The 16,806-nt window shown below is 35.9% G+C and overlaps 1 protein-coding gene across 6 annotated transcripts in view; it reads left to right on the forward strand.

Moving 5' to 3' along the window:
• Positions 1 to 16,806, forward strand: part of TESK2 (testis associated actin remodelling kinase 2) — a 152,978-nt gene that overhangs the window by 42,167 nt on the left and 94,005 nt on the right. For 4 of the 6 annotated variants that reach the window (XM_077149851.1, XM_077149852.1, XM_077149856.1 and 1 more), the window contains exon 2: positions 6,039 to 6,349. In XM_077149851.1, the coding sequence (XP_077005966.1) occupies positions 6,128 to 6,349 (222 nt within the window). In that variant the 5' untranslated portion in view covers positions 6,039 to 6,127. Of the gene's footprint in view, positions 1 to 6,038; positions 6,350 to 12,823; positions 12,884 to 16,806 lie in introns of those variants that run through there. The other 2 variants (XM_077149854.1, XM_077149855.1) reach the window with 2 other exon arrangements.

Raw genomic sequence — 16,806 nt, forward strand, 5'->3', positions numbered from 1 at the left:
TCAAGAAACATGGCTACTGTAACACAGCTCTACATTTTCAGGCAGTTGCCTCCAGCCTCTCCATTACACCTTAACTAAAAAGGTGATATCTATATAATGCGTAAAAATAACCTCCAGGATACCTCTCGACTCTGGACTCTCTCAGCCATTGACACTTTATTTTGTCTCATGAGTTGCATTTCTTTAATGGCTAATGATGTTGAACATCTTTTCATATATTTATTGGCCATTTGTATATCTTCTTTGGAGAAATGTCTATTCAAATTTTTGGCCCAGTTTATAACTGAGTTATTTTCTTTTTATTGAGTTATAGGAGTTCTTTATATATACTAGATATTAAACACTTATCAGATATATGATTTCTAAATATTTTCTCCCATTCTGTAGATATCTTTTTACTTTCTTGATAATGTATTTTCATTTACTAAAGTTTTTATTTTGAAATCCTATGATCAGTTTTTCTTTTTTGCTCATGCTATTGGTGTAAAACTTAAGAATGCATTGCCTACTACAAGGTCCTGAGATATTTGCCCAGGTTTCTTCTAAGAGTTTTACAGTATTAACTGTTATGTTTAAGTCATTGATTCATTTTAACTTAATTTTTGCTAATAGGGTGAGAGAAAGGGGGTCCACTTTCATTCTTTTGCATGGCATAAACAGTTTTCCCAGCACTAATTGTTGAAGAAACTATTCTTTCCCATTTGGTGGACTAGGCATCCCAATCAAAAATCAATTGGCCATAGAAGTGTGGATTTATTTCTGATCTCTCAATTGTATCTATTGGTCTGTATGTCTATTTTTATACCAGTGCCATGCTATTTTAGTTAATGTTGCTTTGCAGTAAGTTTTGAAATCAGAAAATGTGAGTCCTCCAACTTTGTTCTTCTTTTTTGAGATGATGTTAACTATTTGGGGACCCTTGCAATTCCGTATGAGTTTGAGGATCAGCTTTTCAATTTCTACAAAAAAACTTCTGGAATTTTGATAGGGATTGTATTGAATTTGTATATCACTTTAGGTAATTTTGACATAATAAGAATATTAAGTCTTCTAATTCATGAATATAGACTATCTTTCCATTTACTTACGTTCTTTAATTTTTTTCAGCAATGTTTTGTAATTTTCAGTGTGTGAGTCTTTTACATCCTTGGTTAGATTTCATTCAAAAGGAAATATATACATTTTTTTTCACAAATATATACATATGTATTTTTATTTTATATACTCAATGGCAGCAATATCAAATACCATCATGATTTGGTGGTTATGAAGTGGGGTGGGGAAAGAGGAGGGAAGAGGAATAAACCCTTACTGAGAGCCTTTTATGTGCCAGGACTGATGCTTAGTGATGGAGATAAGGAGATGAAGAGGATGCCCTCAAGGAGTATACAGTCTAGGGGGAACTTGCAGTCATTTCTGTGTGAGGCATTTGTAAGTAGTGTCAAAATATGGGAAAAATTTTTGCTATAGATTTTTCTTTTGCCAGGAACAAATTATTAGCAACTCTGTAAACTGTTCCTGTTATTTAATAGATTTGCGTATAAAAATGAAATATATTTTTAAAAAGTTGATGCAGACTTTTTTTTTTTGCATATTCATCATCATGATCATTTCTTGGAACATTTGCATCTATTCAGAAAAAGAAATAAAAAGGCAACTGAAAAAAATTCATACATACCATACCCCTTACCCCTCCCTTTCATTCATCACTAGCATTTCACTCTAAATTTATTTTAACATTTGTTCTCCCTACTATTCATCTTTATTCCATATGTTTTACTTGTCTGTTGATAAGGTAGATAAAAGGAGCATCAGACACAAGGTTTTCACAATCACACAGTCACACTGTGAAAGCCATATCATTATAAAATTATGTTCAAGAAAGATGGCTACTGGAACACAGCTCTACATTTTCAGGCAATTCCTCCCGCCTCTCCATTACATCTTTTTATTTTTAATTTTTAAATTTTTTTAAATACCAAAAAACACAAAGCAAATGCAAACATTCCTATTTTGATCATTCTGTTTACATATATAATCAGTAATTCACAATATCATCACATAGTTGCATATTCATCATCATGATCATTTCTTAGAACATTTGCGTCAATTCAGAAAAAGAAATAAAAAGACAACAGAAAAAGAAACAAAGCAAAAACAGAAAACAAAAAGAGATTATACATACCATACCCCTTACTCCTCCCTTTCATTGATCACTGGCATTTCAAACTAAGTTTATTTTAACATTTGTTCCCCCTATTATTTATTTTCATTCTATATGTTCTACTTGTCTGTTGACAAGGTAGATAAAAGGAGCATCAGACACAAGGTTTTCACAGTCACACTGTCACATTGTGAAAGCTATATCATTATACAATCATGCTCAAGAAACATGGCTACTGGAATACAGCTCTGCATTTTCAGGCAGTTCCCTCCAGCCTCTCCATTACATTTTGACTAACAAGGTAATATCTATTTAATGCGTAAGAATAACCTCCAGGATAACCTCTCAACTCTGTCTGGAATCTCTCAGCCATTGATACTTTATTTTGTCTTATTTCACTCTTCCCCCTTTTGATCAAGACTCAATCCCTTGATGCTGAGTCTTAGCTCATTCTAGGGGTTTATGATGCAGACTTTTAAGTTCATTGATTTTGCAGGTAACTATGTTTTATATATTTTTTTAAGTTTCAAATCTAGTATCTTGTTTTCTTTTTTAAAAAATATTTTTTTAATAAAACAACATTAAAAACATACAAACATTCTTAGCATACAAACATTCCATAAATGATATACAATTACTGGTTCACAGTATCATCACATAGTTGTGTATTCATCACCATGATCATTTTTTTGAACATTTGCATCACTCCAGAAAAATAAATAAAAAATAAATAACTCATACATACCATACCCCTCACCCCTCCATCTCATTGACCACTAGTATTTCCATTTATCCCATTTATTTTAACCTTTGTTCCCCCTATTATTTATTTTTTATCCATATTTTTTACTCATCTATCCATACCCTAACCTGGGTAAAGGGAGCATCAAACACAAGGTTTTCACAATCACAAGGTCATATTGTAAAAGCTATATAGTTATTTCGTAGTCTTTAAGAATCAAGGGTACTGGAACACATCTCTATAGTTTCAGGTCCCTCCCTTTAGCCACTCAAATGCATCACAAACTAAAAAGGGATTATCTGTATAATGCATAAGAATAACCCTCAGGATAACCTCTTTACTGTGTTTGAAATCTCTCAACCACTGAAACTTTATTTTGCTCATTTCTCTCTTCCCCTGTTTGGTCAGGAAGGCTTTCTCAATCCCATGATGCCAGGTCCTGGCTCATCCCCAGAAGCCGTATCCCACATTGCTAGGTAGATTTACACCCCTGGGAATCATGTCCCATGTAGAGGTAAGGGCAGTGAGTTCACCTGCTAAGTTGGCATAGAGAGAGAGGCCACATCTGAGCAACAAAAGAGGCTCTCTGGAGATGACTCTTAGGCATAATTATAAGTAGGCTTACCTTCTCTTTTGCAGGAATATGTTTCATAGGGGCGAACCCCAAGAGGGCGCAGCCTATTGAATAGATTGTCCCCACTGCTTGTGAGAATACCAGGACTCCCCCAGATGGGGAAGTTTAATATTTTCTCCTTTTTCCCCAGTCTCCCAAGGGGACCCTGCAAATACTTTATTCTCTGCCCAAATTACTCTGGGGTATATCAGGGCATCATACTAACTTGCACAAGCCAGCTAGATCTCACACCCTATTCAAGAGTCCATGTAATTACAGTGTTTAAGTAAACTGACCATGCAAGTTAAATTAGATAATGCGCTACCCAAAATATAAATTTTGTACCAAATCAACATCTCTTCCTTTGGTTTCACACAGAACTTGAACTTTTAAAACATGATGTAGACCATATCATCCTTTACTGAGTATTCTTATTTACCTTAATCCTATCCAGATCAGCTTCATTCATATCTCTAGTCGAAGTCTGATCAGTTTTTCAACTTTTTTTTAACTGTTACTATATGGGGTAATGATGACCCACTTAGCCTCAAAGCTTCAACTCTGAGTCTCAGGTGTCACACAGATATCTGAGGTTTCAGGGAATGACCAGGATATACACAAGTAGCTCAGCTCCTGGAATTTAGATATAGCTTACACAGTGACTGCTGTTAAGAGTCCACTCTTTACAGTAGGCTTCAGCCTGTTAACCAACACTCTCAACTTTAGTTCTCTGAGTTTTGTTTATTATAGTTTGTCCATATAAGTGAGACATGATCATATTTGTCTTTTTGTTTATGACATTGCATTCAAAATACTGAATCTGGATTTTAAAGAAGCTCCTTAGGTAGTTTTGAAGCAGATGATCAACAGATGCATTTTGAGAAATGTACTACCCCTAGTTCCTAACAAATTCTAGCTTTACTAGTTAATAGCTTATAGCTATTGGCAAATCATTTCCATTCTCTGGGCCTTATATTTCCTGAAATCTATTACTAGATTCAGTGATTTCTGCTAGTTGTGAAATTAAAAATGTTTGACTCTAAATTAGCAGTCTTATAGCATTAGATTTTTGATCTTGTGACCTTGATGCTAATTTTTGTCAGTGGTTCAGGAGAGGTATGTAAATATTTTATTCTTTGGTAACTTGGATTATTTTTGCTTCTGTGCAGACTCCATTGTTTGCTAGTAACAGAAACCCAATGGAGGTGGCTTAAGCAAAAATAATTTATTTTAAAAGTACAGGGATATTCTATGAAATGCTAAGCCAGAATGTAGTTAGGTCCCTGGAAGTTACTTTAATTTGAGACTAGTAATATACAGAAATTAACTTTTTTTTCCCTATGTATCTTTTTTTTCCTGAGTCTTGCTCAGTCTTTGTTTTTTCCCCTACCTTTCTGGCTACAAGATAGAAAATGGCCATGACCAGCATCTCCTGAATGTACATAGCATCTATTTTAGAAAAGCCTATTTAGAACAAGGCCTCATTATCTTAATTCCAATTCCATATTGCCAGAAAAGGAACTCAGGCCCATATTGAGTAGAGTGCCACTTTTGGTTATGACTAGGGAGATAGGTTTATGTTTTAAGGATGACCCTGGAAACCTTGCCCCTACTCTGTAGTTGTTGGTGGTGGTGTTGAGACTGGGTAGATATCTTCCACATTTACAAAAGGATCTTGCTAATTGAAAAGTCCCAATGTTGTATTTTGTATAGGATCCTTACAATCAACTCTTATGGGAAAAAAGTGAAAGAAGGGAGAAACAGGCTAAAAGAAGAAGTTAGCTTGTGCTTTTCTCCTTAGTAATGTACCAGATGGCGTGGAGCTTTCATATTTGCTGGAATACGCTGATTTATCAACAGTGAACTTCTAAATTGCTTTTAGATATGGTTTTCTTTTCTTTTAAAGTTGTATAATATATCATTTTGAGGTCTCCCTGTCTTTGTTTTATGTATTTGGATGTAACTTTTCAAATGAAGAGAAAAACGATGGGAGGCTTTGAAGAGCAAAGGCAGGAGCACAGACTTATAAATTAGATAGTCTTACATTTTAATTTTCTCTCTGCCATTTACTGACTGCATCATTACTTGAACCTCTCTGTGTACTGAACCTAATAATCTTTGTCTCATGGATTGAGAATCACGTGAGATGACATTTATAAAGTTCTTATACTATGTTTCCTGTACAGTAGATGCTCAATGAATGATAGACATGTATTATCTTTTTTTTTGTTACTTAGAATGTAATTGATGATCTATCATTATATTGTGCTTGTGTTAAAGTCTTGCTTTAAATATGAAGGTGGATATAGATGTGAAGGAGAAAGAGCCTCAGAAACTTTAGCTTATGAAGCTAAAGTTTCATAAGCTTTAGCTTATGAAGCTAAAGTCATAAATGTTTTTTGTATCTGAAAATTACGAGCTGGAATGTAAAAGGAAATGTTTTTTGCACTGAGCTTATTGTTTTGCCTGTAAATGTCATTGACAGTTTTAATGAAATGTCTTTTTAATCTCTTGTTTAGTGTCAGACCAGAACCGAAGTAAAATTCAACAAAAGTTTATTATGTGTGGAGTTCCTTCTTAAAAGAAGAAAAAAGTGATTATTGGGACTATGGATCGGAGCAAACGGAATTCGATTGCAGGATTTCCTCCACATGTGGAGCGTCTTGAAGATTTTGAAGGAAGTGGTGGAGGGGATGGGAATGTGACCCAGACAGGAAGAGTTTGGCCCTCTTCATATCGAGCTCTTATAAGTGCCTTTTCCAGATTGACACGTTTAGATGACTTCAGTTGTGAAAAAATAGGATCTGGCTTCTTCTCTGAAGTATTCAAGGTGAGTGATGCCTCACCTTTTCTTTTATTGTCTTTTTTGATGGTCAACTTCAAAGGGTTGAGAGTTGTGTTTAATTAGTACATAGGCTTTGCCTAGACAGGGTGCTGGGGATCTTGAAAAGTGTTCTAAACCCTCATCTCAAGTTATTTATTAACTGTTCAAATATTTTATTTGCTGTAAGTATAAAAATAACACATGCTTATAAAAAATTCAAATGCTATAGCAGTCCCTTCCACCTGTCCTTTTGTCCTTGCCCCTCTATCAAGTGCATACTTTCTTTAATAATTACCACTACTAACAATTTGGTATGTGTACTTCTGGACCCCATACATATACTACACACACATTTCACACACAAATTATATACATAAATATAAATTTTATATACATAATCACACGTGCATATATATACTTTTTTGTTTGATTATTTTTAATAAAAACAAACCCTTAATACTCCCAGACAATCATATTTCTATAGTTCATTTGTTCTCCTATAAGATTATTTCCCACCTTTTCTATACTCTCAAATCCCCAGTACCTCCTCTCTAGTTCTTATTCTCAGTGATGAACTTGCTTCTTAATTTACTAAGGAAGTTGAAGCAATCAGAAGAGAATTTAAACAAACTACCATCATCATAAATATCTACCAACTGCATCTTGACCTATTTACTGTCTTTATTTCTCTTACTATGGATGAACTGCCTAAGCTCGTATCTAAGTCTTAGTCTCCATATGTATTATATATCCCATTTGCAATTGGCTATTCAAGAACATTACCCCCAAAATTCTCCCCTCTCATTTCTATATCAAAATTTTGCTGTCAACTAGATATTTTTCCTGTCAGCATGTACAAATTCTGTTATTTCTCTCATCTTAAGAAGATATTTTCTTTTAAGGGAAAAAAGAAATGAATTTGGACCCTGTTTTCCTATCTAGCTACATTTCCCCATATCTTGTACTCCTTTGGCTCAAAATACCTCCTTAGAGTTGTTTTTACTCACTGTCTCTAATTGTTTTCCTCTCATTCTTGCTTAAATCAACCCTAGTCAGGCTATTACTTCTACCACTGAACTGGAACTGTGCCTGTCAAGATCTCTAGTGTCCTCCACGTTGCTGTATATCTATTGGCTAATTTTCAGTCCTCACCTTAATTGACCTTTCAGCAGCATTTGACATGTTGATCATTCCCTTCCTCAAAATACTTTCTTCACTTCCGGGCAACATACGCCTTGATTTTTCTCCTGTTACTAGTCATACCTTTCAGTTTCTTTTAGCTCATAACATGTATAATTGAACTGCTTATCTCCTCCAAACCTTCTCCTTCCACAGCTCCCTTCATTTCAGTGATGGCATTTCCTTCCTTCCAGTAGTTCAGGCTAAAAACCTAGAGTTGTTTCTGAGGCTTTTTCTCTTTCATATCTATATCCACTTCATTAGGAAATCCTATTAGCTCTATTTTCGAGGTATATCTAGAATTCAACCACTTCTTACAAGCTTTTCTACTGTTACCCTGTCTGAACCACCATCTTCTCTTGCTTGTATTACTGCAGTGCTGCTTCCTAACTAATTTCTCTGTTTCTACTTTTACATATTCTATTCAGTTCTAGACCATTATATTGACAGTAGTCTGTTCTCAATACAATAGCCAGAATGATTCTTTTAAAACATGTTATTACAGAATTCTCACCTGCCATGCCGGAGACCTGGGTTCAATTCCTAGTACCTGCCCATGCCAAAAAAAAAAAAAAAAAAAACAATCCATGTTATTAGAACTTTCTACTTGATATTTTGAGAACATTCACAGTTTTGACAGCTGATCAAATATTATCTAAGTTAGTGTTTAATACTTGAGTTTAAGAACTTTGCTATCTGAATATGGAGATTTTTTTTCCTAGTTGTCTTAATTTTAAATTGGTTTATGAAACTTACTGCATAAACATAGGCTTTACAATGATTATATGGATACTTTAGTTAAATATGCTTATGGTTAAGATAACTAAGATATCCATTGTTGGTGGTTCTAAGTGTATCGTTTATTTTCTTAAATAAAAAAAAGTTAACAAAAAAAAAAAGAGGAGGTATAAGAGAGAAAATAGGATTTAACAAATGAGTATGGCTGCTGAATCACTATATTGAAATATTCCTTCTAGTCTCCAGTGTTGGGGAGCAGCTAGAAGGAAAAATCTGAGATAGTGGAATGGTAACCCATGAGACAAGCTCTGAAATCTGTTCTGTAACTACTTGTTGAAGTGTACTTTGAAAATTACTGCTTTTATCTTTCTTTACTTTGTATATATATTTCACAATAAAGACTAAAAAAAAAAACCTGTTATTTTGTTCTCAAATGCTTAAAATAGATTCCCATTTTACTCAGAGTAAAAGCCAAAATTCTTATACAATAGCTTCTAAGATCTACCTGATCCAGTCCTCTGTTATTTTTCTGACTTCATCTCTTAATAATTTTCCTTTTGCTTACTTTGTTTTAGCCACTCTGGTCTCCATATTGTTCCTTCAACATGTCAGGCACACTTTCGTCTTTGGTCTTTGCATTGATTCTGCCTGGAATTTCTGCCAGATATCCTAGGGCTTTCTCTCATCTCGTTCTAGTCCTTGCTCATGTGTCACCTATTTAATAATGAACTCCTTTTTTGAAATTATAACTGCTCCTCCTTCCCAATCACATGGCTCAAAATTATTTTTCTGTAGCACATACAACCTTTTAACATACTATATAACTGATGTATTTATTATATGTAATGTTTATTGTCTGGTGCTCCTTCATTAAGGTTTACCACAGTCTTCCAAATGTTCTGAAAAGAATAGGTGCTCAATAAATATTTATTGAATAAATAAATGAAAAATTAGATTTTCCCATTTGGTCTCTGTTAAAGTTCTGCTGATCTAATATGCTTCTTTTTAAAAATTTTTGTATTTTTTTAGAGTAAGTAGGTAAAAATAATTATTGAGAACACATGTAAGAGGACATGTGGGCACTCTCACAAAGACAGAGGTAAGGGAGGCAAGTGGCCATAGGCAATTTGGGGCTATTTGCTTTTATAGATTAGCTCTACTTATTCTCCCTCCTCCTTCTCATTCAGGACTTTTTCTTCTACACTTTTCTCTTCACGGCGGTGCCTGGTGGTAGATAGTGCATTTGGATGGGTCGTTTTTGTTTGACTCTACCCTTCTACATAGATGACTTACTCGGGAAGGTCATTTAGCTTAAGGTGGGTCAGCTGCTGCTGGGTGTTTTCTGTAAGTGGGTAACTCCCAGGCAGAGTGTCTGTGTGGGACACTGACCTTGATTTACCATTCTTGCTTATGGTCTCCTTCATGTTTTTTTCCCTCTCTACTCTCTTCCTGTTTTAATCTGCCTCAAATTCCTCCTCAGAAAGTTCTTACCCCTTAATCTTAATTAAGGGTGCTGAGAGACGAAGGTCTGTCTTCAGTAGCTGCTTCTGGCTTGTCAGGGGTGTAGGCCCTGCATAATGAGGTATATAGCTTTCTGGCTATCTCATTTAAGTTGAGAGGGGAGGAGTTCAGGGGGCAGTTGGAATGGCTGAAAATCCTCACATTAGCATTGGTTTGGTGTAAAAGGATTCTAATATGGAAGAAATAAACTTGATATGAAGTTTTAAAAATTCAAGGCTGATTAATAACAGGAGAATAGAAGCAAGTGGGCCTAGGAGACATAGGAGCCTAGAGAGAGTGAGGAAGGGGAAAGGGAATGACTGTCTTTCAGATCTAAGAGTGAATTTTGGGTAGGACGTCATTCCTGCTTTACTGGGAAATAAGAAGGAGAGGGTTTTCCTTATCCTCCTGAGTTACACTCTGTACCATATAATGTACAGATTTGATAGTATACTTTTATATTCTTTCTATTAGACAAGTTATCAGTGGTCTTTGACTTTCAAGTCTGCCTGACCCCTCTGGTAGTTCCATTTTGGGTTAACGTTTGGAAATGCTACTGCTCCTACTGCATATTGGGTAGATTGCTGGCCTGCAAATTGGTCTGTATGGCCTTGTGCTTCAGTTCAAATTCCATGATTTTCCTCAGGAGTACCACAAAAGAAAAGAATGACTTGCACATCCCCTCCAGGTAAATTCAAAGGTTAATACCAGATTTAAATTCTTCTATGAGTTTTGAGGACATGTGGGCATAATATAATTTGCAAGAACCCTTCATGGATTTATCCTGATATAAGGTCATAGAAAGCTATATATAAGGAATTTCTTGCCACTTTCCCTCCTTTTTACAGAAGACATTTAACTGTAGAATAGGGTTGTAACTGTTCCATTTTTGAGCCAACTGGCTGACCTCCAGGTGATATTGTGGCCAGTCAGTGTGGTAATAGAAAGTAAGCTTTTTCTTTTTTTAGCTCTGTGGTGGGAAGATTATTCCAATTTCGTAGAAGCAGCGGAATTGATTGTCATCTGCAATACTAGAAGCATCACCCATTTCTAAAGAAGAGAGAGAAGGGAAAAAGGCAGATTTCGGTACCAATGCCCAGCAACCCAGGTCACTGGTCTGCCATTCTGAATGTGATCCCTTGGCATCATGAGATCAGGCTTCCCATCCCCAGGTGTCCCTGGGGTCCTTGAAGACTGAGAAGATAGTTGGCCAAATACCCTCTTGACACTTATGATCAGACTTACTCATTGTACCTGTTTGAAGCTATAATGTACCCCAGAAAAGCCACGTCCTTTAATCCTCATTCACTGTTGTTGGGTGGAATCTTTTTTATTGTTTCTATGGAGGTGTGTTTCCACCTATTCAAGGTAGGGTTGCTTACTGGAACCCTTTAAGAGGGTACCATTTTGGAAAAAGCTTAGAGCCAACAGAGCCCACACAGCCAGAGACCTTTGGAGTAAAAGGAAAATGCTCTTGGGGAAGGCTTATGAAATGAGGAGAGAAAGCTAACAGACATCACCATATGTCCTCCCAGCTGAGAGAGAAACCCTAAACATCATTGGCCTTCTTGAACTAAGGTATTTTTCCCTGGATGCCTTAATTTGGACATTTTTATAGCCTAATGTTGACTTGGACATTTTCATGGCCTTTGAACTGTAAATTTGCAACTTAATTAATTCCTCTTTTTAAAAGCTGTTCTGTTTCTGGTATATCTCATTCTGGCAGCTTACAAACTAGAACACTCGTCTTCCTATAAATATTTGTAGGAATATTTTTAACTTACTGCCTGACTTTCTGCTTAAGAGAATGGAAAGGATTTGCCACAAACAAAGAAACTCTAGGGAGGGAATCTTCCTGGGTGTTGTCAGGATTGAGTTAGAAGAAAGGAACATGTGGCAAAGAAATCAGGCTCCCGTTAAGGGGAAGTTTCCTGGGAAAGGCCTGTTAAACAATAAAACATGGCCTAGTATGGTTTTCAGGCAATCCACGGGGCCTGGGTATGGATATACTATAGTACAAGGCCAGGAGTGAGGCTCCCTCTGTCCCTTGCAGTGCAGGTCTTTTTCAACAAGGCAAACACACCCAACAGTGTATTCTTCCCAGCCAGTGGTTTCTTCTTGTACTGGGTGACACCCTCAGAAGGGCTAATAGCAAAATGCACTGGAATTTGAGATGTGTAGCTGATGAAGAGATGGAAAGATCTGGAGAGTAAAAGTGAGAAACCTGTCATCAGAGCAATACCGTGAGTGAGCAGAGAGCAAGATGGCCTATATTCTCATTTCAAGATGGACCAGGGGCTTACCAGCTTTTACAGGCTCATCTTACTTCAATCAGGATAGTTGGGGCTTTTGTTTATCCTACAAACCTCACTTCTGGCTTTCAGGGGGAAGCACTGTCATTGGAATGGACCCAGTTCTCCTGAGCCTAAACCAAAAGTGACTCCCTAGAATGTCAAAGACAACACTTGTTTGGTATAAATATCATTAGCCCAAAATTCTGTGTTACAAAAGATAGAATGTCTTATAAGACCTTGAAACCCAGACAAGAGAAAGAGGGAGATTCTCATGGAGATAGGGTCGAGAAGACCTATGTCAAAGAGGTGAAAAAAGGAACAGATTCAGCAGGGGGAAGGGTCTGGGTCCTCAGAGGGGAAGAAAGAGGGTCTGAGGAAATTTCATATAACTAAGGAGAGAGAGAGACCAGGACTTGATTTGGCTTCCATTGGATTCCTACTGGACATGGGGAGAATCCACCTGTCAGGTCCCAAAAGGTGGTATCACCCACTGCCCTAAGCCTCCTTGTATATACATGGCCAACTCTGAGGAGGAAGCCAAAGGGATGAACTGAGATTATGTCCTGGCGGAGCTGCATCAGAGACCCTAGGTTAAGCCAAGTGAGTGGGGAAGTTTCAGAGAGCCAAAGAGAAAGAGACAGAGAAGAGAACCAAGTGAGAAGAAAAAGCAACAGCACATGGTCAAGCTTCCCAGTGCTTACCAGTCCAGATGGTTGGAGAAAAGAAATGCCCCTTGGCTGGCTTACCAAAATATGTTGCTTGATTTCAGCTTTCAGGTTCTTGGTCATGCCACAAGAAAGAATTCAAGAGCACAGCATGAATAGAGCAAGTAAGTAGAAAATTTATTGAGAACACATGTAAGAGGAATATGGGTACTCGCAAAGACAGAGAGGTAAGGTAAGGGAGGCAAGAGGCCCTGCTGCTTTTGATGAAAGGTAAATTTCTCAGGGCTACCATGTGTGGTTGTACAGTTTGTGCACTGCACAAAGGTGCCTTGTTAAGAGAGTGAGCAGGACCTGAAATCTAGAATGTGCTTGGCTTACCCAGCATAGAGCTGTGTTTGTCTGTATCCATCCAATTTTCTGGGCACAGAGTTGCCTTTCATTTGACAAGCAGTCATCCCCAGGGCTGTTTTCACCCAAAGGAGCACCTTTTTCTATTCCATTTGCCCAAAAGGAACTCATTTTTTTTAATTCGTTAACCCAGAGGTGGATTAGCATAAAGGACAATTGTAGGTTTGCAAATATATTAAACATGGAAGTATTACAATTAGCTCCTCTTATTTATTTATTATGGGAGGGAAGGGAAATGTTCATTCCTTATATTTAAATATAAAGGTACATATTTTACATGCATGAAACTTAGTTTGCTCCCCAAACTGTGCTTCCATACCAGAAAATTTTTTCATTTTTAATTACTTGCATTGTTCTTACTCATCCTTTGTCCAGCTTAGTCTTTTTCATTGTGAATCTTGTCTTGATATTTTCCTACACCTTCAGGTTAAGCATTCCTGTTTGTATTCCTATAGTGACTTTATCATATAAGAGTTTCTTTTTTGCTATCACTTTCCACTTGCTTTCTAAACAAAATTGATGTTAAGAAATCACATTGTGGAAATTATTGTATCTGAGATAAAATAGAAGTTGGGACTAGAAGAATATCAGATTCATAGTAGGAAAACTGTGTTTTTGACAGGATTTTCAATAATAAAGGTTTTAAAATATAACTGTTAAAGCAGTTTTTATTACATGTTAAAATATAAATTGGTACATAAAAACTGACAAAAATAAAGTTAGATGTCATCAAGCAGATCTTGAAAAGCATATAAGAGCAAACCAAAATCAGTAAGATCCCAAGTCATTAAAAGAAGTTACAATTAAGTTTACTACTAATCTAGATGGTCAAAGTAACTGTCTTTCTATGTTCTGTGCACTACAGTTTCATATGCTCTCAGTGTTGGTCCCCAATAATGAGTCATCTATAAGCAGTAAATGTCTATTCAGTGCGAATCATGTGCCCTAATTAATTAATCAGGTTATATTTAATTGTGTTATTAGAGAGGTTGTGGGTTTACAGAACAATCATGCATAAAATACATATACCACCTTCCAAATGTGTTTTTAAAACTTTTGAAGTAGTAGCAACCGGATTTCTTGTCTGACTCTTATCTTGGACTCAGTTTTTCCAGATTAGAAACTCTGTCTTAATTATCTTTGATTCCTCCCTTCATTTCCTACCCCCACCCAGCATATTACTTTATACTTAGTGATTATTTAATAAATGTTTGTTGGTTGACATTATATAACATAAATAATTACAGAAGGCTTTTAATCATTTAAATTTTATTACCTGAAAAGAAGGTCAAACATAATAATTTTCATAGCGTATTCATCATTGGAAAGAAGGTTGTGAGAAAGCAAATGTATTGATAATTTGAGTTGGATAGAATTTGAGAGAAGTTTGAGGAAGAGCAGTTGGGTTTAGTTTTGAATTCAGTGAACCATAAATGTTAAATCATGAAGGACTGTTTTGTTTAGAGTGATGTAAAAAATCTACCTGTGAGAAGTGAATTGCTCTACTGTGTCTGGCCATTTCCGGGAAGGGGGTGGAATACTAACTAACTTGCTAAGAATGTCTTTCAACCAACCAACTCAACTCCCAGAAAGCTTCTGGAGAAGCTCCCTAGTGCCTGTCCTCATAGAAGATTAAACATGAAAATAAATTCATGTTGATTAATGAAGAGAAAAAAGAAAAGAGAGCACCCTAAAAAAGGGAAAAATCTTGGTAGAAAAGCAATTATCATTAAAGAGGAAGAGAAACATTCTGAGGAAACAAATATTTTAGGGAAGGAGTTGATCCCAGCAGTTACTGCTAATAGATAACTGGCTGATTACTCATATAAGTCTTCAAGGGTCAGGGCACCTTCATGAGTTCAAATTTAGTCTTTAGCTTGGCAGATTCAGAAACTTTATTTCATCAGTTTACCCAAAATTATTCAGAGGAGACAAATGCATGTATTTGATAATTCTTAAATCTCATCATATACCAGGACTGTATTGGAATACAAATCTAAATCAAGGATATCTCTGTTCTGAAGTTACTCACAGTCTAGTAGGTATGCATCATTTATTATTTAAGAAACAGCCATATGCTGGGCACTTTGCTGAGTCCATTATGGGTATTAGCTCATTTAATCCCCCAACAGTTCTATGGGATAGGTATTATTGTTATTAATATCATTTTAAAGATTATGAAAACTGAGTCTTAACAAGGTTAAGAAACTTGTCAGCTAGCAAATATTAAAGCTAGAATTTGAACCCAGGCATCATGACAGTTTTTTACTATGATAACAGTTATAACATAAAATTTGCCATTTTAACCATTTTTAAATGTACAATTTGGTTGCATTAATTACATTTACAATGTTGTACTAACTTCATCATCATCATCAAAGTTTTTCATTACCCCAGACAGAAATTCTATACCCATTAAGCAGTAACTCTTCATTTCCCCTCCTTCTGACACCTAGTAACCTCTAATTTGCTTTTTGTTTCTATTAATTTGCCTATTTTGTTATTTCATGTAAGTGTAATCATATATTTGTCCTTTTATGTCAGGCTTATTTCACATGTTTTTAAAGTTCATCCATGTTGTAGCATGTAAACTTCATTCCTTTTTACAGTGGAATAATCTTCCATTGTAGATATATAGCACATTTTAGTTACCATTCATATTATTGGTTGAGGTGTTACTATATGTCTGTTAAGTCTTGTTGGTTTATAGTTATTGTTCAAGTCTTCTATTTCTCTGTTGCTGTACTGTCAAGATATTCTATTCATTATTGAAAGTGGCATATTAAAATCTATTAATGTAGAATCATCTTTTTCTCTCTTCAAGTTTGCTTCATATATTTTGGGGCTCTGCAGTTCAGTACATACATATTTTATAAATTCTTTTATCTTCTTGCCAGATTGACCTTTTTATTAATATAGAGTCCTTTTTTCCCTTGTAACAGTTTTTATCTTATAATAATATAGCCACTCCAGCTCTCTTTTGTTTACTATTTGCATGGAATATTTTTTCTTTCCTTTCACTTTTAGCCTACTTGTGTCTCTGAATTTAAGTTGAGTCTCCTGTAGACAGCATATAGGTGGGTCATGCTTTTTTAATCCATTCTGCCAGTCTCTGCCTTTTGACTGTAGAATTTAACCCATTTACATTCGTAGTCACTACTGATAAATGCATGAGTTTCTTTTGCTGTTTTGCTGTTTTGTTTTCTGTAAGTCTTATACTTTTTTTCTCCCTCTATTCTTCTATAACTGCCTTCTGTTGTGTTTAATTGACCTTTTGTGTTGATCTCTTTGGGATTCTTTCTCATTTCCTTCTGTATGTATTTTTCAAACATTTTATTTGTGATTACTATGGGGCTTGAATTTAACATCATAAATCTATAATAACCTTATTTGGTGTGGTTGAAATGATTTTAGTTCACTAGCTGCTGAAACAAATACCGTACAAAAGGGTGGCTTAACAACAGGAACTCATCAGCTCATAGTTTCAGAGGCTAGAAGCCTTGCTTCCTCCTGTGGTCAATATCTACTGGCTGGCTGGCAGTCTTTGGGGTTCCTTGACTTTTCCATTACATGGCAGTGCACATGGTGGCATCCTCTGCTTTCTCTTCTGAGTTCCGTTGACTTCTTGCTGCTCTCCATGATTTCTCTCCTTCTTGGTCCGATTTCCTTTGATTATATG

The sequence above is a fragment of the Tamandua tetradactyla genome, chromosome 2 (genome assembly GCF_023851605.1).
Source record: "Tamandua tetradactyla isolate mTamTet1 chromosome 2, mTamTet1.pri, whole genome shotgun sequence".
Lineage (NCBI taxonomy): Eukaryota > Metazoa > Chordata > Mammalia > Pilosa > Myrmecophagidae > Tamandua > Tamandua tetradactyla.